We start from the raw sequence: 24,560 nt of genomic DNA, 5'->3' as shown, positions 1-24,560 counted from the left end.
AAAGTCATCCGCGTAGGCCTGAATTGTAGCTGCATCTTCAAAGTCTATCTGTAGGGCGGAGTCGGCCATTATAATCCATAGGATGGGGCCAATGTTCGACCCTTGAGGCGCGCCTTTGAAGTATTCTCTGGTGATGCTAAGACCATCTCTATTGTAGGTGACCTTCCTTCCCGTAAGATAGCTGTCTATTAAATTATAGATGCTTCTGGGGCATCTTAGCTCTTTCAATCTCATTTTAAGACCTGGCCACCACAACTGGTTGAACGCCGAGGCGACATCCAGTGAGATGACGCAGGTGTGCTGATTTTCTTGCCTATTTCTCTGGATCATACGTTGTAGGTGGTCGACAGCATCAACCGTGCTCTTTCCTTTTCGAAACCCGAACTGTTTGTCATTTAGAAGGTTGTTCTTTTCTAGGTGGTAAGTTAGTCTCTGCGTGATCAGCTTATCCAACACCTTACCCCAAGCTGAGAGCAGGCATATGGGTCTATACGCATTTGGTCTTTTCTTGTCCTTACCGTCTTTTGGGAACAGCACTAATTCAGCGTTCTTCCATGAGTCCGGAAAGTAACCTTGGTCGAGGCAGCTATTCATTAATTTGCAGAAGCTGTCTTCGTTCGCGATTCTTAATTCTTCTACTGCGTTGATTTTTAAGTGGTCTAGCCCTGGGGCTTTCTTCTTCTTCACTCCATTCACTGTCCTCTGGATTTCCTCTTTCGTAAATGGGAGGTCATTTGTTGTACCGGGCAAAGAAATTAAGGTACTATTCGGTTTCGAGGGCCATAAAAAATCGCCAAACTATTGTTGATGCCAGTGCTGCCAAAAATAATTACGGCAACCCTAATAATTGCTGCAAAAAAGGAAGTATAATAGTAAATAACTAAGATTAATGTTTTAATTTAGATGAAAGGTTAATTTCATATAATACCTTTTTATTATTATAATTTATATGAAAAAGGCTAAACATGACTGAAAGGAAGCATAAGAGTAAATAACTATTTCAGATCATTATTATAATTTATATATATAACTGAATGGATGCCTGCATCGCTATTTCGCTCCCGACCTATCGCTAAAGCATAATTTCATCTCGTTGGTTGTTCAAACGTAATTTTCTATAATGAATGATGCCTTTTCTTTGAAAATATTCTCGGTAAAGTGCAGAATCGCTCACTTATTTGTTCGCCCCTTTTTACAAGGGTAAACACGATTGGATTTTTGTCAATTTTCTTTTACTTTTTAAGTGAAAATAGCTCGATGTGTACATAGATAAAGTCAAGGGTGTGCGCAGTGCCATTTTTGTGCAATTCTAGGATTTTTTTTAAGTGAAAATAGGTTGATGTGCACATGGATACCGAGTATGTGCAGTTCTTAAAAACGCGTCAAGCAGTGAATGATTCTGCACTTTACCCAAAATTCTATTGCTGGCTTTTCATCATGGGCATTTCCCAAATTGTTAAATCCATAGGATATATTTAAAAAAATTAAACTAGTATTTCAATGGCGTCTTAAGAAATATAGAACTATATAAATTTACGCAATCCGAAATCAGCGGGTTCGATAGATTTGGTGCGCTGTTAAATGGGCGCGTTTGCTAGATTTGGCGCTTTTGCGCATACATTTTCGCTGCAATTTTTTTACGGCCCTCAAAACAAAATAGTATCGAAATTAAGCTTTTGTTTCTGCACTTGTAGCTTTTAATAGCCAAAAATTGTTTTTTGAAATTTTATGAAATAAATAAAACTGAACATAACTGATATCAAATGAGAATAGGTCCAAACTTTCACTTAAGAAACAGAAAGTGTACTGTAAATGCACAATACAATGAGCAGAACACAAAGCATAATTTATAAATTAACCTTTACTCTGGATGTATATAAGTAGTAAGCGGAGGTACTCGGTAGGCGGAAGTGACGTCACAGAAAAGGGGCGTGGTCGCCGCCATCTTGAATCACGTGACAACCGGAAATGACGTAGATGGAAGGAATGACGTAGACGGAATGACATCATGAAAGTTTCGTTTTGATTCTGTGGCAACGATTTTATGTCTCAAAGTTTTTATTTTTTGTGGCAACGAACATATATTTTTAGGTTTTATGGCAACAGTATCTTGAACTACGTGTTTGGGAATGACATCACTTTTAATTTATTATTTTTAATTATTTGACATGTGATTAATTATTTTTAACTATTTAGTATGTCATTAATTTAATTATTTACTCTTTTTAATAAGTATTTTAATTATTTACTACGTTATTATTTTAATTATTACCTTTAATTAAATTTTATTGAATTTTAAAAATAGCTCCAGGAGCGGGATTCGAACCCGCAAACTTTAGCTTGGAAGGCGATTTCCCAAACCACTATGCCAGCGAGACCTTACAAGCTAGGTCACGTTATCGCGTTGAGTAGAAAAACAACCATGACGTCAGGAGGCTGGGGGAAACAGGCAAACGTCATCTCTTTCACGTTGCAGCCTGTCGAAACCGCTTCACGCTTTCTACATCCGCCGTGGCGAACGTATACAATCTTAACAACCAATCAGATTCTCACTAATATTTTCTATCTTATTTCAGCCAATCAGCGTGTTTGTTTCTTATACATCGCCTATATATTCGCTCGCGTTGACGAATGCAATCATTTCTACTGTGGTTGTTGCTGAGCGAACGTTCTCTTGCCTTTTTGTGATTTTTCTTTTGCGCCATTTTCATTTTATCTATACGATGTCTGCTAAACGAGTTTCTTCTGCATCTAATGTAAGTATATTTTTTGCTTCTACTTTATTTTTAGATTACCAATTTTTTTAAACACGTTATTTATTCTACTTTCTTTTTAATTGTTAGGTGTTATTTGAAGATTCTGATTGTCCTTTCCGTGATTCTGATGACGATGTAAGTTTTTACACGTATTTTCGTAGCGTACTTTTTTTTTTTCTGAATGTATTTTACTATTTGAGCTGATTTTATTTTGAATATATCCACTTTTATTTTGATAGTTATTAGATGAAGTGGATCAAATTTTCATGGAAAATCCCCTGATTTTGCCCCTGTACTATCATGTGGGTTCTGGATTTGAGGTAAATTTTCGTTTCGTTATGATTCTGTTAGAATATTTTTATAGAACTAGAAAACGAATGTATTTATTTTTATTTATTTATTTTTAGACTTCTTCCTCTTCAGCTCATGGCCCTGTGTATATAGCTGCTTCGAATGAACGATCGATATATATTTTTCTTTTCTTGCATGATTTATTAAAATAATGTATTTTGAAAATGTTTGATTATTACTGAAACTTATTTATTTTTTTTTCCAGATTGATGAGGCGATTGTACTCACAGAGAAGTCTCGTCGACGGAACCATAAATATCAGGCCGAGGAGATTACCTTCCGGGCCAGTATAGATATGGAACGGCTGCCTCAGAACGTGCAAGGCATCCCGATGGTCCGAATTCCTGACACCGTCCGGGAGTTGTTTGAGCAACTTATTCGCCGGACAACAACCTACAAATATTTTTTCTATATGTTTTCATATCGTAACTTGATTTTAGTTCTTTTATAATTTGTGGCTATATGATAAAAATTTATTTGGGTACATGAATAATTTTTAAAAAATACTTTTTAAAATTACTTTTAAAAAATATCAGTTTTCGACGCACTGAAAAATTAAATTACTAGCAGAGTTTATGATCATTTCGTTGTTTCCATAGAGAAAAGTTTTTTGTTTAGAAGTTAAAAAAAATTATAGACAAAATTAATAAATTTTTATTTTTAGATTACTTTAAATTGTTAGATTAACTTTATATTTTATGCATGTAAGCAATTCGTTTCCACGTTAAAAAAAGATAACTTGAAATACTGAATACATAGTAAATTTTCTAGATTGTGTTACATTTTTTAGATTATTTTTATCTATGAAATTTCTTTAGATGCTAAAAACATAACTTGAAAAATTTTTAGATTAATTTTACTTTTAACTTAAAATTTATATTTTATGCATGCATTTCTTTAGACGCTAAAAATATGTCTTATAAAAATGCATGGTGAATATTTGAATTACTCTAAATTTTAAGATTATATTTTATGCATATTCACGCATAGAATCCATGAATGTATGCAGTTCGCTTCGATGTTAAAAAATATACCTTGTAAAAATTAATTAGATTTTAGTTTACTTAAAATTGTTAGATTAATTTCTTATTTTATGTATGCAATTCGTTAAAACTTTCACTTTTAAAAATTTTTCTTTTTAGAATACTTTAACTTTTTAGATTTTATTTACATGTATGCACAAAGGCAATTTGTTTCTATGTTAAAAATATAATTTGCAAAAAGTTAACATTTAGGCATATATTTCTGATCATTTAAATGTTAAAACTTTAACTTGTAAAACTGAATGCATGGCGAATTTTTTAGATTGCGTTAAATTTTATGTATAAATGCATGCATGTATGCGGTTCGCTTCGATGTTAAAAATATGACTTGTAAAAAAATGCATGAAGAATTTTTTATTTTTAGATTCATTTTATGCATGCACACAATTCATTAAGATGTTAAAACTTTAAACTATAAAAAATGAATTCACGATGAAATTTTTTTTGTTTTACTTTAACATATATGCATGTAATTACTTTCGATGTTAAATGCATTAGGAATTTTTAGATCGCTTTATGTATGCAATTAAATGTTAAAAACTGGTTTTAGTTTGATTTTTTGGAATTGAAGAGAATTTTTTTTGTCTTGTTGTATCTTAGGTGGTGTACAAAGGAAGAGAGAGGGCACAACGAATCAATTTATGGCTTCACGATGGGCATTACGATGTCATCAAATCCCTGAAAGGATTTTTCGGCAGCAACCATTATTGCACGACCTGTGAAAAGGCCTACCAAATGCCTGAAAGCCACCGATGCGCCAATGCCTGTCCCATATGCTTGAGGACCGACTGCTTTCCGGGCCAGCCCCAACGATGTCAGGCTTGCGACCGTCTCTGCCGCTCCGAAGCCTGCTTCGAAGCACACAAAGCCGTCACTGGGAATCAAGAGTTTTCACTTTGCGATAGAGTAAGTGTTTTGAAAATATATCATAATGAACAAAGTTATTTATCATATAATTTTCTCAAAATGGTTATGTTAAAAAAAATTAATTGTCGTTACAGGTATACCAGTGCAGGGAATGCTGCCAAGTGATTCGGAGACGCGATTGCCCTAAAGAGCTTCACAGATGTGGCACCACGAAATGCCCTTCTTGCAACCAGTTTGTCATGGCTGCTGAGCACCGTTGCTATTTGCGACGTGTTGCTCCGAAGAAGTCCGAGAATAAGTTCATTTTCTTTGACTTTGAAACGGACCAGTCTTCGGGGGAGCATCTCGTAAATTTCGCGGTGGCTCAGTATGCCGACGGCACAGAAAAGGTGTTCCCGGGTTACGAAGCATGCCAAGATTTCTGCGCCTGGCTGTTCACCCCACAACACAAGGGCTACACTGCCATAGCTCACAACATGAAAGGGTAAGATAAAATCCTATAATTTGCATGCTTTAATTATGACTTTGCTTTCAATAGTATTCATGATATTTTTTTTACTTACAGGTTTGACGGACAGTTCGTGATGGCCTGGCTCCTGGAGCAAGGCACAGCGCCAGAGGTGATCCCTAACGGGTCTATGATCATGAGTGTAAGACACCCCAGTCTCAACATTCGGGTCATAGACTCGTTAAACGTTTTACCGATGGCGTTGGCCAAACTACCGGGATGCTTCGGTCTCACCAAATTAAAGAAAGGATACTTCCCTCATCTCTTTAACTCGAGGGAAAACCAGAGTTATGTCGGACCGCTGCCTGAAGCCCGGTACTACAGCTCGGATACCATGAGCACTTCAGCCCGACAAGCATTTCTGTCCTGGCATGAGGAACACAAGGGGGATGTGTTCAATTTTCAAGACGAGATGCTGGCCTATTGCAGGTATGTTTTTTCCTTTTTTCTTGCTTTAATTTTATATTTTATGTTACGTATATTTAACATTTTCTTTTTATATTCATAGATCGGACGTGGATATTCTTCGCCGCTGTTGTCTGGAGTTTCGAGCCCAGTTTTTGGATGTGGCGGGTGTGGATCCATTCCAGTAAGTTATTTTCTCATTCTGTTCTAATCATGTTTACAATTATGTTTAGTGTCTCATACCAACCTTTTAATTTCTTTTCAGATACGTGACCATTGCGTCAGCCTGTATGGCAACGTATCGGAGTGGCCACATTCAGCCCAACACGATTGCCATGGTGCCCACACACGGCTACGTCAACTCAACGAATTACAGCCCTGATTCGATCCGGTGGTTAGACTTTGTTGCTGCTTCGGAAGGCATTGCCATTCAACACGCTTTGAACGGAGCCGGAGAGCACAGAATCGCCGGAGTCTCGGTAGACAACACAAACCGTCTATCAGTTTCAGGTATGTAAAAAGTAAATTATTTTTCTATATGATTCTTTTTAATGATTTTACACTTCTAATGTTTAATTTACATGTTGAATACTAATAATGTATTCGTGTTTTTTTAGGGCTGTTTCTTCCATGGGTGTAGTTCGTGCTATGACGGGGATACCATCCACACTTAAAAGGAGTTTCCATGGCAACGTTGCGAGAGAAAACGGAAGAGACCACACGAAAGCTTCGCACCCAGGGTTTCCACGTCATAGAAATGTGGGAGCATGAGTTTCAGAGAGAAAAAGAGGAAAATCCGGATCTCCAAGCTTTCCTGGAGCTACACCATCTGAGGGACCGGCTTAATCCTCGAGACTCATTTTTCGGAGGACGGACCAATGCCCTCAAATTGTTCCACGAGGGAGACGCTAAATATGTGGATTTCACATCCCTCTATCCATGGGTTCGTACTTTTTTATTATTTTAAAACCTTTTCACGGATGATGTGTTTTTTCTGATTTTTATGTATGTTTTTTGACTTTTTGTTTTATTTCACAGGTAAACAAATATTGCGTCTACCCTGTAGGACATCCAACAATCATTACGGAAAGCTTTGGGGATATAGAAAATTACTTTGGACTTATCCAGTGCCGTGTGATTCCTCCTCGGAACCTCTATCTCCCGGTACTGCCCTATCGGTGTAGGAAGAAGCTCATGTTCCCCCTGTGTCGGACTTGTGCCTTTCTACAGTCTCAGTCTTCCTGTACCCATACAGATGATGAAAGAGCTCTTGTCGGAACGTGGGTATCGGAAGAAGTCAAGCTGGCGATAAAGAAAGGTTACCGCGTCACACATGTAAGTATTCAAAGATTATTTAAATTATTTGTCATAACCCAAATTTATTTAAAATCTTTTGTCATAACTGAAATTTATTCTTTATTTTCTAGATTTACGAAGTCTATCATTTCAAAGAATCGTCTACTTCCCTGTTTCGTTCCTACATTGATCTCTTTCTGAAGATCAAACAGGAAAGTAGCGGTTGGCCTTCGGAGTGTGTGACGCCTGAAGACAAATTAAAGTATATTTGCCAGTATGAAGAAAGAGAGGGCGTCAAGTTGGACGCTGGAAAGATTTCCAAGAACCCTGGGCGTCGACAAGTTGCCAAGTTGGCCCTAAACAGTTTCTGGGGCAGGTAAGATGATTTCTTTTGGACTTAAATATTTGTAAACATTTTTAATTCTTTGTGATTTATGTTGAATTTTTGTTTCAGATGGAGCATGAACGTCAACAAAGAGCAACTGACCTACGTACATACGGTGCCAGACTTTAATAAGATGTTGGCGGATCCTACTAAAAAAGTAAGTTTTCTTATCAATTTTATCCATCTATAAGCTTAGTGTGTTTCAAACTGTTAACTCATAACTATTTTGAACTGTTAACTTATGATTCTTCTTTTATTTTCAGATCAAGGATGTCTTTCTTCCCACGCCTGAGGTGGCTGCCATTTGCTGGGAATCTTCAAAGGAGTTTGTACCGCAGGATGCCTCGACCAACATTTTTCTAGCAACTTTTACGACAGCTTGGGCTCGTCTCAAGCTGTATAGTGAAATGGAGAAGCTGGGTCGAGATGTCCTGTATCACGACACAGATTCCATCATCTATGCCTCGAATGGTTGCAACGATTCCCCCTTAGGAAACTTCTTAGGAGAATTTACTGACGAACTGGATGGAGATGTTATCAAAACCTTCGTGTCAGGTAAACACCTTTAAAAAGTTCCTTATTTAATATGTACCAAAAAATGTTTATTGTTTTTTCTATTATCTCTTTTTTTTTCATGATGTTTTATTTTTTCAGGAGGACCGAAAAACTACGCATACCAGACGGCCACTGGGAAAGCCTGCTGCAAAGTCCGAGGATTTTCATTGAACTTCCGGAATTCCCAGTTGCTGAATTTTGAAGCCATTAAAAGTCTGGTCTGCAGCCTCGACCGAAGTGAGATCATCTCTCTCCACAGCCCCTGCAAAATCACCCGAGAAGCGAAGAGAAGAAAGGTGGTGAATAAACCGGAAACAAAACTGTACAGAATTGTGTTGGATAAAAGGGTGATCCAACAGGACTTGACCACCTTACCATATGGGTTTTGAAAACGACGTTTGTAAAAATGTATGGTATGTACAAAAAATGTTTGTATGTAAAAAGATGTTATGCACAGTATTTGCGTGTAAAAACTTATTTAGATAAAAAAATAAACAGAAGTTTGAAAATTATGGTGTTTTTTCTTTTTTCAAAGAATGGCATGAAAGGTAAGTTTTTATTATTTAAAGAAAATTGTTATATTTTTTCAAAAATTATTATTATATGTTAGTTTAATTAGAAAGAAAAACACAAATAATCAGAAATTAACTTTTATTCATATCTCAAAGTATTACACATGTCATTACAATTTTAGCCACAGGCGCGAAGAGGATTTTCTTTTAGGTCTAGCATACATCGTTTTTACATTCATTAAATGTTTGTTTTTGACAAAGTCTTGAGGAAAGTTATTCACATTTAGTACGTTTTTAAACTGTTCAAAGGCAAAAGGTTTTTGAGTTCTATTTCTCAACAGAAAGTTTATCAACTGAACAATGTCAGAGCCAGAAAACACATGATCATCCAGAATGAGTTCTTTATTCTGTGTCCAGGAAATCTGATGCTCTTTTAGAAAATCTATTATTTTCTGTGCCGTTCTTTTCTGCTTCACAGGAACTGTTTGCATAATTTTTTTTCTATATCTTTCTCAGAACGTTGTTCAGGCGGTTGTTCTTCGGAAGTGTTCACATGAGGAAATGTAACATACTTTTGCAGAATCTGGATGCACAATTTGGATTTTTCTTCATCGTCCATTTTCTTTTTTAAGATGTTTTGAATTTGGGTATCTAAATCACTCAAATGTTCATCTTCAAATTGCTGCATACAATCCAGGGGTACCAGCGCAAATTTCTTACTATGTTCCATGGACAAGAGAGGATAAGACACTGACTGCTGCAGGAATCAGGAAAGATAGGAAACCGTCACCTTTTTGAACCAAAAGACGTCTTTTCTTAAAAAGAGGTACAGTCGGCCACAAAAGTATTCGAACACCGGTACCCATTCAGAAAATTTACTTTTCCGTTGAGAAACAAAATTGTCTCCAGAGTCCATCTTGGTTCGATAGACAAAAAAAAACAAAAGGATGGCTCATGTCCAAAATTGGCTAGGTGCATGAAACAAAATACAACATGACCTATCTGGGTGAGATGGGAAACAGAATGGCTGCTCACGTGATCCATTATTGCGCTCATAGAAAACGCAAAGTGTGGCTGCGGCTCGTCTCGGTACGCGAAGAGTGAAAACCCAAAACGGTCTGCAGTGTCTATCTTTGTTGGATGAGAAAACAAAAGGATGGCTCATGTCCAGTTTATTTAGGTGTGGGAAAAAATATAACGTGACCTATCTGGATGAGATGTCTCCAGCGATCCAGTATAGACATTTTCCCATCTGCAATAGGTGACATCTATAAACAATTTCATTGAAATCTCCTCGAAATATAAGAAACAGCTAGCTCGTGAAATTGTAAGGTATTCCCAAAGAATTCCACTTCTTGAAGAAGGAAAAACATCCTAGATGCAGATGAGGTAGAGAGAGAAAAAGCATGTTGCACCATGGAGAGCCCGCACGGTTCTGAACAGAAAACGTGCAATGCTTTTATAGAAAAGAGTTGAAAGTAGAGTAAAAGCCGATTGGAAATTTTTCAATTGGTTGCCGACTGGGAAAAAATTTTCAGAGCTCAGAAAAAAAATTCTGAGATGTAAAAAAAAAAAAAAAAAAAAAAAAAAAAAAAAAAAAAAACTTTTTGTTAATTTTTATCATGTCTTCTAGACATGATAAAAATTAACCCTACCCCCCTTTTGTGTGGGAATGTTGTCTCACTGTTTCTAAAAATAGACCATGACTCATTCTAGGAATTATATGTTTTAGAAAGGAAGAGTCATAGTCTTTGGGTTTCTCCATTCCAAAGTAAACAAAGTGAAGACATCAAATTAATAGAAAAAAAGGAAAATTTTTTTTTTTTTTCCCAGCTCTGGAAATATTTTTCCCATTTAACAGCCAAGAAATATTTCCAGCCAATACAATTTCATTTTTACTTTCACTTTCAATTCATTTCTTATATCTATAAGAACATTTCATGTTTCTGTTCAGATCAGTGTGGGTTGTTCAAGACGCAGCAACTGTACTCCATCCCACAACCAGGAAAAAAACAGCCCACTCAATCGCTGAAATGGATTAAAAAAAATTCTTTCATACATTTTTAAACCTCAAGAGTGTTAGCTGTCATGGAAAGAGCCTTTTTTTCCCTGAGCTCTGAGAAAATGTTTCCCAGCAGACTCAATCGCTGAAATGGATTAAAAATAAATTCTTTCATACATTTTTAAAGCTCAAGCGTGTTAGGTGTCATGGAAAGAGCCTTTTTTTTCTGAGCTCTAAGAAAATGTTTCCCAGCCCACTCAATCGCTGAAATGGATTAAAAATAAATTCGTTCCTATATTTTTAAAGCTCAAGCATGTTAGCTCTCATGAAAAGGGCCTTTTTTTTCCCCAGCCCACTCAATAGCTGAAATGAATTAAAAACAAATTCTTTCATACATTTTTAAACCTCAAGAGTGTTAGCTGTCATGGAAAGAGCCTTTTTTCACCTGAGCTCTAAGAAAATGTTTCCCAGCAGACTCAATCGTTGAAATGGATTAAAAATAAATTCTTTCATATATTTTTAAAGCTCAAGCGTGTTAGCTGTCATGGAAAGGGCCTTTTTTTTCCAGCCCACTCAATCGCTGAAATGGATTAAAAATAACTTCTTTCATACATTTTTAAAGCTCAAAAGTGTTAGCTGTCATGGAAACTGAAATTTATGTCATGGTTTGTGTCTCACACGTCGTCAACTGTATGGTTTGAGGTGAAAATTGAAAACCCGGTATGAAAAATCTCTTTAACTTCACTTTAGAAGAAGCTGTGGGATAGAGAGATTTCGTCATGGAAAAATGTCTTTCAATGTCTTTCAATGTCAGTCATGGGAAAATGTCTTTCAATGTCCGTCATGGAAAAATGTCTTTCAATATCATGACATCTCCTTTCAAATAGGATTGAAGGATTTTTCTTAAACTATGTTGAAATCTTGATCCATCCAAATTACAGATGGGAAATTCTGATCCATGGATGGATCATCCAATTTCGCTAGAACCTGATAAATTGTTTCATACATTTTTAAAGCTCAAGCGTGTTAGCTGTCATGGAAAGAACCTTTTTTCCCCAGCCCACTCAATCGCTGAAATGGATTAAAAATAAATTCTTTCATACATGTTTAAAGCTCAAGCGTGTTAGCTGTCATGGAAAGAGCCTTTTTTTCCCAGCCCACTCAATCGCTGAAACGGATCAAAAATAAATTCTTTCATACATTTGTTTAAACCTCAAGACTGTTAGCTGTCATGAAAACTGAAATTTATGTCACGGTTTGTGTGTCACACGTCGTCAACGGTATGATTTGAGGTGAAAATTGAAAACCCGGTATGAAAAATCTCTTTAACTTCACTTTAGAAGAAGGTGTGGGATAGAGAGATTTCGTCATGGGAAAATGTCTTTCAATGTCCGTAATGGGAAAATGTCATCTCCTTTCAAATAGGATTGAAGGATTTTTCTTAAACTATGTTGAAATCTTGATGCATAAAAACCACGGATGGGAAATTGGATGATCCATGGATGTTTCCCAGCCCACTCAATCGCTGAAATGGATTAAAAATAAATTCGTTCCTATATTTTTAAAGCTCAAGCATGTTAGCTCTCATGAAAAGGGCCTTTTTTTCCCCCAGCCCACTCAATAGCTGAAATGAATTAAAAACAAATTCTTTCATACATTTTTAAACCTCAAGAGTGTTAGCTGTCATGGAAAGAGCCTTTTTTCACCTGAGCTCTAAGAAAATGTTTCCCAGCAGACTCAATCGTTGAAATGGATTAAAAATAAATTCTTTCATATATTTTTAAATTTCCAATTTCGCTAGACCCTGATAAACGGTTGCTGATGAAATCCAAACGAGGGGTCCTAGCTTTTCAAATGGGAAACATTTTCCCCTAAAAGGAGGAATGATTTCTATTCTCTGATAAGTCAAAAATTGGAAAAAAGCTTGTGTTCACAGAAGCTCTTTCTAGAAGAGTGGTCCTGGGTCCAGATGAGGTAGAGAGAGAAAAAGCATGCTGCACCTTGGACAACCCGCACAATTCTGAACAGAAAACGTAGAATACTTTTATAGAAAAGTGTTGAAAGTGAAAGTAAAAGGCCAATCGTCTCGGCTGTAGAATTTTCACTTGGTTGCCGACTGGGAAAAATTTTTCAAAGCTCAGAAAAAAAAATTTGAGATGTAAAAAAAAAAAAACTTTTTGTTAATTTTTATCATGTTTTCTAGACATGATAAAAATTAACCCTACCCCCCTTTTGTGGGAATGTTGTTTCACTGTTTCTAAAAATAGACCATGTATACCAATATACTACAAACGGACTTGAACGCCTGTTCTCAGTATGTAGCTATACAAATTTGAAGGTAAAATTAAAAAAAAGACATCTTTTTGGGGAAAACGGAGTAAATTTGTATAGGAATATACTACAAACGGAATTTAAGGCCTGTTTTCAGTATATAGCTATACAAATTGGAAGGTAAAAAAAAATAAAAAAAAAGACATCTTTTTTTTTCGGGGGGGAAGGCAGTGAATTTGTATAGGAATATACTACAAACGGACTTTAAAGCCTGTTTTCAGCATATAGCTATACAAATTGGAAGGTAAAAAAAAATAAAAAAAAAGACATCTTTTTTTTTCGGGGGGAAGGCAGTGAATTTGTATAGGAATATACTACAAGAACATCAATAAAAGAACATCATGGGTCCAAGAATTGAAAGTGAAAGTCCAAAAACGAAACGAAATGTTAACGACTGGGAAGAAAATTTTCAAAGCTAAAAAAAAAAAAAAAAAAAAAAAAAAAACTTCCTTTTTCTTTCTTAATTTGATGTCTTCATTCTTTTGACCTTGTAGAAATAAAAAAAGTGAAGACATCAAATTAAGAAAGAGAAAAGGAAGGTTTTTTTTTTAATTTTTTTTTTAATGTGTTAAAATTTTTCCAGACCTCTGAGAATTTTTCCCAGTCGGTTTCTAGAAGCAACTCGTTAATGTATTTAAACCACTCGCGTTTCAGTTTCAGATCAGTCTGTGCTGTGCAGTCAACGTGGATACACGCTTCTCACTCTCCTGGGAAGAGCTTCTGTGAAGGTATGTGAACATTTTTTTCTTACTCTTTTGTATTTCATAGACTACAAATATTTATTGAGTCACCCATTTTATTGAAATGTATTCTTATTTCCTTTCAATACTTTGAGGTAGGGTAATATTTTTCCCCCTGCTACTGTTTTTGTTTTTCAAGGCTAGAAATGTTTTACTCAATAGCTGTTTTTATAGAAAACATGCTATTATTTCATATACTGATACATTTTGTGAAACTTTAACAAATTCCTTTCAAGAAGCCAAGATCTCGTGATCCACAGCTGGCTAGATACGTCAGTGTAATCAGATCACGATTGTTCCATCATATACTGATATATTTTGTGAAACTTTAACAAATTCCTTTCAAGAAGCCAAGATCTCGTGATCCACAGCTGGCTAGAGCAGTCAGTATAATCGGATCACGACTGTTCCATCATATACTGATATATTTTGTGAAACTTTAACAAATTCCTTTCAAGAAGCCAAGATCTCGTGATCCACAGCTGGCTAGATACGTCAGTGTGATCGGATCACGATTGTTCCATCATATACTGATATATTTTGTGAAACTTTAACAAATTCCTTTCAAGAAGCCAAGATCTCGTGATCCACAGCTGGCTAGACCCGTCAGTGTAATCGGATCACGATTGTTCCATCATATACTGATATATTTTGTGAAACTTTAACAAATTTCTTTCAAGAAGCCAAGATCTCGTGATCCACAGCTGGCTAGATACGTCAGTGTAATCGGATCACGATTGTTCCATCATATACTGATATATTTTGTGAAACTTTAACAAATTCCTTTCAAGAAGCCAAGATCTCGTGATCCACAGCTGGCTAGACCCGTCAGTGTAATCGGATCACGATTGTTCCATCATATACTGATATATTTTGTGAAACTTTAACAAATTTCTTTCAAGAAGCCAAGATCTCGTGATCCACAGCTGGCTAGATACGTCAGTGTAATCGGATCACGATTGTTCCATCATATACTGATATATTTTGTGAAACTTTAACAAATTCCTTTCAAGAAGCCAAGATCTCGTGATCCACAGCTGGCTAGACCCGTCAGTGTAATCGGATCACGATTGTTCCATCATATACTGATATATTTTGTGAAACTTTAACAAATTTCTTTCAAGAAGCCAAGATCTCGTGATCCACAGCTGGCTAGATACGTCAGTGTAATCGGATCACGATTGTTCCATCATATACTGATATATTTTGTGAAACTTTAACAAATTCCTTTCAAGAAGCCAAGATCTCGTGATCCACAGCTGGCTAGATACGTCAGTGTGATCGGATCACGATTGTTCCATCATATACTGATATATTTTGTGAAACTTTAACAAATTCCTTTCAAGAAGCCAAGATCTCGTGATCCACAGCTGGCTAGACCCGTCAGAGTAATCGGATCACGATTGTTCCATCATATACTGATATATTTTGTGAAATTTTTAACAAATGACTTTCAAGAAGGCAAGATCTCGTGATCCAGAACTGACTCAATCAGTCAGGATTAACGGATCACGATTGTTCCATTGTATACTGATATATTTTGTGAAACTTCTTTAACAAATGACTTTCAAGAAGGCAAGATCTCGTGATCCACAGCTGACTAGACCCGTCAGAATTAACGGATCACGATAGTTCCATTGTATACTAATATATTTTGTGGAACTTTAACAATTTGTTTTCAACAAGGCAAGATCTCGTGATCCAGAGCTGACTCAATCAGTCAGGATTAACGGATCACGATTATTCCATTGTATACTGATATATTTTGTGAAACTTTTTTAACAAATGACTTTCAAGAAGGCAAGATCTCGTGATCCACAGCTGATTAGACTTGTCAGAATTAACGGATCACGATAGTTCCATTGTATACTGATATATTTTGTGGAACTTTAACAAATTGTTTTCAACAAGGCAAGATCCTGTGATCCACAGCTGACTCCATCAGTCAGGATAATGGATCATGATTTTTTTCAATCATATACTGATATATATTTTGTATATTTTGTGAAACTTTAAGAAATCCTTTTCAAAAAAGGCAAGGTCTTGTGATCCACAGCTGACTCCATCAGTCAGGATAACGGATCACGATGGTTCCATTTTATACTGATATATATTTTGTGAAACGTTAACAAATGACTTTCAAGAAGGCAAGATCATGTTATTCAATAGAATTGTTCAATCGTATACTGGCATATTCTGATAAAACAACAGAATGATCCAATTTTGAATACGATCCCAATATGTTTTTATAAAATCCATTTCATATTTTGTAAAACGTGAACGACTGACTTTCAAGCTGGCTGCATGGGTGTTTTTTTTCGTGGTTTTTCCCCATGTGTAACGTGAATACGAGCCAGTTCCCCTTCCAAAGTCCTCCACGAAGGCATTTCTTAAGGCAAATAGCCCTCAAATGCTTTACCGTTCTCCGAATCGACTTGACCTCTCTCCAAATTTCACGGTGTCATTTGAACTATCGAGTCGGCTGTTGGAAAAAAATGTCTGACAGCTGAAAACAATTCAGCTCCAGTGCACAGCACAGACTGATTTAAAGCTGAAACGCGAGTGGTTTAAATAGATGAGAACCCTCTATAGAAATAATTTGAATATATCTGATTTTGTGAATCAAGCCGACTGGGAAAAAATTCTCAGAGCTCAGAAAAAAATTCTGAGATGTAAAGAAAAAAAAATCTTTTTGTTAATTTTTATCATGTCTTCTAGACATGATAAAAATTAACTCCCTTCTCTTTTTGTCTGGGAATGTTGGTCTCACTCTTTCTAAAAATAGACTATGACTCATTCTTGTGGAATTCTGTTGGGATTTTACTTTCGATTGGCTTTTGACTTTGTTTCAATAACTGGGGATAACTGGACATCAATAGATAACTGGGGAAGTTATCTATAAAAGCATTCCGCGTTTCACTTCAGATCCGTGTGGGCTGTGGAAGAGGCAACACGTCTCTCTCTTTACCCAAACTCATGATATTCTTTAAGAATTTCTTAGCCATTTGTCAAAGAAGGGGACTATAATTGAAGAATTTATGAATTTGGGAACATGTCACCCATGGCAAATCTAAAATCTTGGAAGTGGATACTGGAAAGCCCCGCTCTGATTATAATTCTGAGTTCTAGCATGGGACATTTTTTAAATCAATAAGCTAAACTATTCCGCGTTTCACTTCAGATCCGTGTGGGCTGTGGAAGAGGCAACACGTCTCTCTCTTTACCCAAACTCATGATATTCTTTAAAAATTTCTTAGCCATTTGTCAAAGAAGGGGACTATAATTGAAGAATTTATGAATATGGGAACATGTCACCCATGGCAAATCTAAAATCTTGGAAGTGGATACTGGAAAGCCCCGCTCTGATTATAATTCTGAGTTCTAGCATGGGACATTTTTTAAATCAATAAGCTAAACTATTTTTCTAGTCTCATATTCTCTCGTGACTAGGGTTCCAGATTTGGGTAGAGAGAGAAATGTTGCCTCATCAACAGCCCGCACTGTTCTGAACAGAAACGTGGAATGCTTTTATAGAAAAGTACAGAGTTGAAAGTGAAAGTCGAAAAACGAAATGGGATCGGCTAGGAAAAATTTCTCAGAGCTCAGAAAAAAAAATTCTGAGATGTAAAAAAAAAAAAAATCTTTTTGTTAATTTTTATCATGTCTTCTAGACATGATAAAAATTAACTCCCTTCTCTTTTTGTCTGGGAATGTTGTCTCCCACATTCTCAAAATAGTCAATGACTCATTCTTTCTAAAGAATAGAATTCCAAGAAAAGATTGGATGAGTCATGGTCTATTTTTAGAAAGTGGGAGACAACATTCCCATACAAAATACAAAAGGGGGGTGAGTTAATTTTTATCATGTCTAGAAGACATGATAAAAATTAACAAAAAGATTTTTTTTTTTTTTTTTTTTTTTACATCTTAGAATTTTTTTCTGAGCTCTGAAAATATTTTCCCAGCCGATCTCATTTCGTTTTTCGACTTTCACTTTCAACTCTTCTCCTTTCTATAAAAGTATTTCGAGTTTCTGTTCAGAACACTGTGGGCTGTTGAAAAGGTAACACGTCTCCCTCTCTACATTAATGGGGAATCCAAGATGTTCTAAAGAAGAATTCTTTGAGAATCCCTTAACCTTTCTGAACTTTAGAAGAGCTAGCTGGATATTTCTTCATTTTTTTCAAGTATGGGTTCAAAGGATTCTTTTAAATAGTTGCAAGTAAGACGTTGTATTATTTTCTGTTGATCATGAATCTATTAAAAAATTTCAATGCCTAATTTTAGGTCTACCTATACCCAACATGATTCATATGTTTTACTCTACGTTTTAGATGATACCCTCTCTTAAAAACATGATTTTCCTATTCAAAGTTCAAATGAGTTTCCAAAAGCTTGATCCTTTAAAAAAAACATGTGTGTTTGTGTAGGTGTGGTTGGACGGTTAGCTTTCTTTCTTACGAGATAGTCATCTCCACGAGATGTGTTTTGGATATCTTCTCCAGTCTCTCTCTTTACCCAATCTCATGATATTCTTTAAGAATTTCTTAGCCATTTGTCAAAGAAGGGGACTATAATTGAAGAATTTATGAATTTGGGAACATGTCACCATGGCAAATCTAAAATCTTGGCACTGGATACTGGAAAGCCCCGCTCTGATTATAATTGTGAGTTCTAGCATGGGACATTTTTTAAATCAATAAGCTAAACTATTCCGCGTTTCACTTCAGATCCGTGTGGGCTATGGAAGAGGCAACACGTCTCTCTCTTTACCCAAACTCATGATATTCTTTAAGAATTTCTTAGCCATTTGTCAAAGAAGGGGACTATAATTGAAGAATTTATGAATTTCGGAACATGTCACCCATGGCAAATCTAAAATCTTGGAAGTGGATACTGGAAAGCCCCGCTCTGATTATAATTCTGAGTTCTAGCATGGGACATTTTTAAATCAATAAGCTAAACTATTTTTCTAGTCTCATATTCTCTCGTGACTAGGGTTCCAGATTTGGGTAGAGAGAGACATGTTGCCTCATCAACAGCCCGCACTGTTCTGAACAGAAACGTGGAATGCTTTTATAGAAAAGTACAGAGTTGAAAGTGAAAGTCGAAAAACGAAATGGGATCGGCTAGGAAAAATTTCTCAGAGCTCAGAATAAAAAATTCTGAGATGTAAAAAAAAAAAAAATCTTTTTGTTAATTTTTATCATGTCTTCTAGACATGATAAAAATTAACTCCCTTCTCTTTTTGTCTGGGAATGTTGTCTCCCACATTCTCAAAATAGTCAATGACTCATTCTTTCTAAAGAATAGAATTCCAAGAAAAGATTGGATGAGTCATGGTCTATTTTTAGAAAGTGGGAGACAACATTCCCATACAAAATACAAAAGGGGGGTGAGTTAATTTTTATCATGTCTAGAAGACATGATAAAAATTAACAAAAAGATTTTTTTTTTTTTTTTTTTTTTTTACATCTTAGAATTTTTTTCTGAGCTCTGAAAATATTTTCCCAGCCGATCTCATTTCGTTTTTCGACTTTCACTTTCAACTCTTCTCCTTTCTATAAAAGTATTTCGAGTTTCTGTTCAGAACACTGTGGGCTGTTGAAAAGGTAACACGTCTCCCTCTCTACATTAATGGGGAATCCAAGATGTTCTAAAGAAGAATTCTTTGAGAATCCCTTAACCTTTCTGAACTTTAGAAGAGCTAGCTGGATATTTCTTCATTTTTTTCAAGTATGGGTTCAAAGGATTCTTTTAAATAGTTGCAAGTAAGACGTTGTATTATTTTCTGTTGATCATGAATCTATTAAAAATTTCAATGCCTAATTTTATGTCTACCTATACCCAACATGATTCATATGTTTTACTCTACGTTTTAGATGATACCCTCTCTTAAAAACATGATTTTCCTATTCAAAGTTCAAATGAGTTTCCAAAAGCTTGATCCTTTAAAAAAAACATGTGTGTTTGTGTAGGTGTGGTTGGACGGTTAGCTTTCTTTCTTACGAGATAGTCATCTCCACGAGATGTGTTTTGGATATCTTCTCCAGTCTCTCTCTTTACCCAATCTCATGATATTCTTTAAGAATTTCTTAGCCATTTGTCAAAGAAGGGGACTATAATTGAAGAATTTATGAATTTGGGAACATGTCACCATGGCAAATCTAAAATCTTGGCACTGGATACTGGAAAGCCCCGCTCTGATTATAATTCTGAGTTCTAGCATGGGACATTTTTTAAATAAATAAGCTAAACTATTTTTCTAGTCTCATATTCTCTCGTGACTAGGGTTCCAGATTTGGGTAGAGAGAGACATGTTGCCTCATCAACAGCGCGCACTGTTCTGAACAGAAACGTGGAATGCTTTTATAGAAAAGTAAAGAGTTGAAAGTGAAAGTCGAAAAACGAAATGGGATCGGCTAGGAAATATTTCTCAGAGCTCAGAAAAAAATTCTGAGATGTAAAAAAAAAAAAAAAAAACAATCTTTTTGTTAATTTTTATCATGTCTTCTAGACATGATAAAAATTAACTCCCTTCTCTTTTTGTCTGGGAATGTTGTCTCACTCTTTCTAAAAATATACAATGACTCATTCTTTCTAAAGAATAGAATTCCAAGAAAAGATTGGAAGAGTCATAGTCTATTTTTAGAAAGTGGGAGACAACATTCCCATACAAAAGGGGGGTGAGTTAATTTTTATCATGTCTAGAAGACATGATAAAAATTAACAAAAAGATTGTTTTTTTTTTTTTTTTTTTTTTTTTTTTTTACATCTCAGAATTTTTTTCTGAGCTCTGAAAATATTTTCCCAGCCGATCTCATTTCGTTTTTCGACTTTCACTTTCAACTCTTCTCTTTTCTATAAAAGTATTTCGAGTTTCTGTTCAGAACACTGTGGGCTGTTGAAAAGGCAACACGTCTCCCTCTGTACATTAATTGGGAATCCAAGATGTTCTAAAGAAGAATTCTTTGAGAATCTCCTAACCTTTCTGAACTTTAGACGAGCTAGATAGATATTTCTTCATTTCTTTTTCAAGTATGGGTTTAAAGGATTCTTTTAAATAGTTGCAAGTAAGACGTTGTATTATTTTCTGTTGATCATGAATCTATTAAAAAATTTCAATGCCTAATTTTAGGGCTACCTATACCCGGCATAATTCATATGTTTTACTCTACGTTTTAGATGAGACCCTCTCTTAAAAAACATGATTTTCCTATTTAAAGTTGAAATGAGTTTCCAAAAGCATGATCCTTTTAAAAAATACATGTGTGTTTGTGTAGGTGTGGTGGGACGGTTAGCTTTCTTTCTTACGAGATAGTCATCTCCACGAGATGTGTTTTGGATATCTTCTCCACCCTCTCGTGGTCACTGAAATCTCGTGATGGCTCTCAAGTGAAAAGGGTTCGTTTATTTTGACTCACAACCACGTTATATTTTTTTGGATATCTGCTCCAACGACTGGTGGAACTCTTTCCCTGAAATCAGGTATGTTTAGCAGTGCACGCCCTCTGAAGTGAAGCTCGGAATACTTTGACAAATCCTGTCGAGTGGATTCTGAAACCATTTTTAAAGGATCTCAGAGAAACACCTATGAAGACAATAGCAACGTGTCTTTTTTTCGGAAAGGATGAAGCAGGCTCATGGTGAGAGATGTTGCTGTAAAATGTTTTTTTTTCTTAGAAATTTGAAAAAAAATAGAGAGTAGTAAGACACAGTCTCTTTTTTCGAAACTGAGTAGAAGGGTCATTTTGAGATGAGCTGGAAAATATTTTCTGAGAGATTTGAAAAAAATTTTTAAAAAATTAAAAAATATATATATTATATAATATATATATTATATAATATATATTATAAATACTTTTTGTTCATTTTTATCATGTCTGAAGACATGATAAAAATGAACGACATATCTCTTTTCTCTTTGAAACCTCTTTCAACCTATCTCGTCATGTTTCTCAAGTAACATTTCTTTCCTGAAAAGCTAATTTCTTTAGAAACCTAAGACAACTCCTTTCCTGAAAAGCTAATTTCTTTAGACACCTAAGACAACAGGTAGAGACATACTTCGAACCAAAAAGAGAGTAGAGATCCTTTTGAATAATGTCGAATAGACAAAAGACGAGTAGCCATTTCCGTTCTATGCTTTTTCCTAGGGACGATCCACGAAGGTTCCTCTTTTGTTCACGACCCGTGGTTAACCCATGAATTAAACACGTAGGCTCGAAACTTTCTAATATCTCTACCTCCACGGTGCAGTTTGAAAGGAAGGTGACCCACCCATCACCCCAGCTATGAAATGAAACGTCAAAACAGTGCACACGTTCTAGAATAAGAACCCTTGTAGACATTTGGGGGCTCTACAGCACAGACTCAACAGGAACAAAACGATAAAAAAACTTTCATAGATCCCAGAGACTGGATGCTTAAAAATAAGGTGATGTCTCGTCGATCAAATCAGCTGTAAATAAATGTCTAAGAGCTGTGAAGAATGGATGGCCTACCTTCACAAAAGCTCTTTCTAGGAGGGAAAAGTATGTATCCAAGCAGAATACACAGCACAGACTGATGTTAAGTCGAAACTGGAGTGATTTCAATACACAAGTATGAATTCGTTCTAATAACACTTTAGATAGGTCTTGTTTGATTCATCGAGTCGAGAGGGAAAACATTGACGTGTTGCTTTTCCAACAGCCCACACTGTTCTGAACAGAAACGTAGAATACTTTTATAGATAAAAGAAGAATTGAAAGTGAAAGTAAAAAAACGAAATCGGATCGCCTGGGAAAATTTCTGAGCCGAGAAAAAATTCTGAGTCAGAAAAAAAAAAAAAAACTCTTCCTTTTTCTTTATTAATTTGATGTCTTCACTTTTTGACTTTCTACAAGGTCAAAAGAGTGAAGACATCAATTTAATAAAGAAAAAGGAAGAGTTTTTTTTTTTTTTTCAATCTCATAATTTTTCCTGAGCTCTGAAAAATTTTTTCCCAGCCGATCCCATTTCGTTTTTTGACTTTCACTTTCAATTCTTCTCTTTTCTATAAAAGTATTGCGCGTTTTTGTTCAGAACAGTGTGGGTTCTTGAAAAGGTAACACGTCTTCCTCTCTCTTTACCCTAATCTGGAACCCATGATGATCTTAAGAAGAATTCTTTAAGAATCTCTTACAATTCCTGAACCTTAGACAAGCTGAATGTTTCTTTTTCGTATTTCGAAGCTATTGATGGATCAAAGAAGAAGATTTCAATGGAACTTTCGTCTACACAGAAATGCTTTTCACGAAAGTTTGGTCCTCTTTTACATTTCCTTTTTAAATAGTAGTTCAAAGGGATTTTCGTTCTGCTGATTCAGGTTTCCCGCGCTTCACGCTACCCATCCTCACCCATTTCTAAAGGATCTCAGAGAAAATTAAAAGGGAAAGAAATAGCCTCCAGTGAACACAACTCCAACAACGACAGTGGATAGTTTTTTTCTGTCCTTCCAGAGATATCACCGGTGACCGATAGGTTGTTCAGCCACACGGGTGTCGTGAAAAGGCACACCATGCCTGTTTCCCTCCCAAAAATGTTTCTTCGGAAAAGGGAAAGTTTTTTTCCCACCCCTTTGGAGATTCCTTTTCCGCATCATGCCTTCTAGACATGATAAAAATTAACTCACCCCCCTTTTGTATGGGAATGTTGTCTCTCACTTTCTAAAAATAGACCATGACTCATCCAATCTTTTCTTGGAATTCTATTCTTTAGAAAGAATGAGTCATTGTCTATTTTTAGAATGTGGGAGACAACATTCCCAGACAAAAAGAGAAGGGAGTTAATTTTTATCATGTCTAGAAGACATGATAAAAATTAACAAAAAGATTTTTTTTTTTTTTTTTACATCTCAGAATTTTTTTTTCTGAGCTCTGAGAAATTTTTCCTAGCCGATCCCATTTCGTTTTCCGACTTTCACTTTCAACTCTTCACTTTTCTATAAAAGCATTCCACGTTTCTGTTCAGAACAGTGCGGGCTGTTGATGAGGCAACATGTCTCTCTCTACCCAAATCTGGAACCCTAGTCACGAGAGAATATGAGACTAGAAAAATAGTTTAGCTTATTGATTTAAAAAATGTCCCATGCTAGAACTCAGAATTATAATCAGAGCGGGGCTTTCCAGTATCCACTTCCAAGATTTTAGATTTGCCATGGGTGACATGTTCCCAAATTCATAAATTCTTCAATTATAGTCCCCTTCTTTGACAAATGGCTAAGAAATTCTTAAAGAATATCATGAGTTTGGGTAAAGAGAGAGACGTGTTGCCTCTTCCACAGCCCACACGGATCTGAAGTGAAACTCGGAATAGTTTAGCTTAGTGATTTAAAAAATGTCCCATGCTAGAACTCAGAATTATAATCAGGGCGGGGCTTTCCAGTATCCACTTCCAAGATTTTAGATTTGCCATAGGTGACATGTTCCCAAATTCATAAATTCTTCAATTATAGTCCCCTTCTTTGACAAATGGCTAAGAAATTCTTAAAGAATATCATGAGTTTGGGTAAAGAGAGAGACGTGTTGCCTCTTCCACAGCCCACACGGATCTGAAGTGAAACGCGGAATGCTTTTATAGATAACTTCCCCAGTTATCTATTGATCATGTCCAGTTATCCCCAGTTATTGAAACAAATTCAAAAGCCAATCGAAAGTAAAATCCCAACAGAATTCCACAAGAATGAGTCATAGTCTATTTTTAGAAAGAGTGAGACAACATTCCCAGACAAAAAGAGAAGGGAGTTAATTTTTATCATGTCTAGAAGACATGATAAAAATTAACTAT

At 35.7% G+C, this 24,560-nt stretch overlaps 1 protein-coding gene across 2 annotated transcripts; it reads left to right on the top strand.

Moving 5' to 3' along the window:
- The first annotated feature begins 4,118 nt into the window (after positions 1-4,118).
- LOC118182679 (uncharacterized) lies at positions 4,119-8,697 on the top strand. 2 transcript variants are annotated; one of them, XM_085806903.1, is made up of 7 exons: positions 6,303-6,440; positions 6,548-6,873; positions 6,969-7,265; positions 7,358-7,602; positions 7,681-7,768; positions 7,875-8,166; positions 8,266-8,697. In XM_085806903.1, the coding sequence occupies exons 2-7, from the start codon at positions 6,616-6,618 to the stop codon at positions 8,553-8,555; spliced, it is 1,470 nt and encodes a 489-aa protein (XP_085663029.1). In that variant the 5' UTR covers positions 6,303-6,440; positions 6,548-6,615; the 3' UTR covers positions 8,556-8,697. The 2 variants fall into 2 exon arrangements, with proteins under 2 accessions (XP_085663030.1, XP_085663029.1); XM_085806904.1 differs by lacking the exons at positions 6,969-7,265; positions 7,358-7,602; positions 7,681-7,768; positions 7,875-8,166; positions 8,266-8,697 and adding exons at positions 4,119-5,056; positions 5,152-5,501; positions 5,583-5,954; positions 6,034-6,114 and having other exon boundaries at positions 6,196-6,440; positions 6,548-6,702.
- Positions 8,698-24,560: the final 15,863 nt, after the last annotated feature.

This window comes from Stegodyphus dumicola, chromosome 12 (genome assembly GCF_044657685.1).
Source record: "Stegodyphus dumicola isolate Sdum_Otavi_A_Nest chromosome 12, ASM4465768v1".
Taxonomy (NCBI): Eukaryota; Metazoa; Arthropoda; class Arachnida; order Araneae; family Eresidae; genus Stegodyphus; species Stegodyphus dumicola.
The sequence above is the reverse complement of the archived record's forward strand: the minus strand, read 5'-3'. Positions and strand labels throughout refer to the sequence as shown.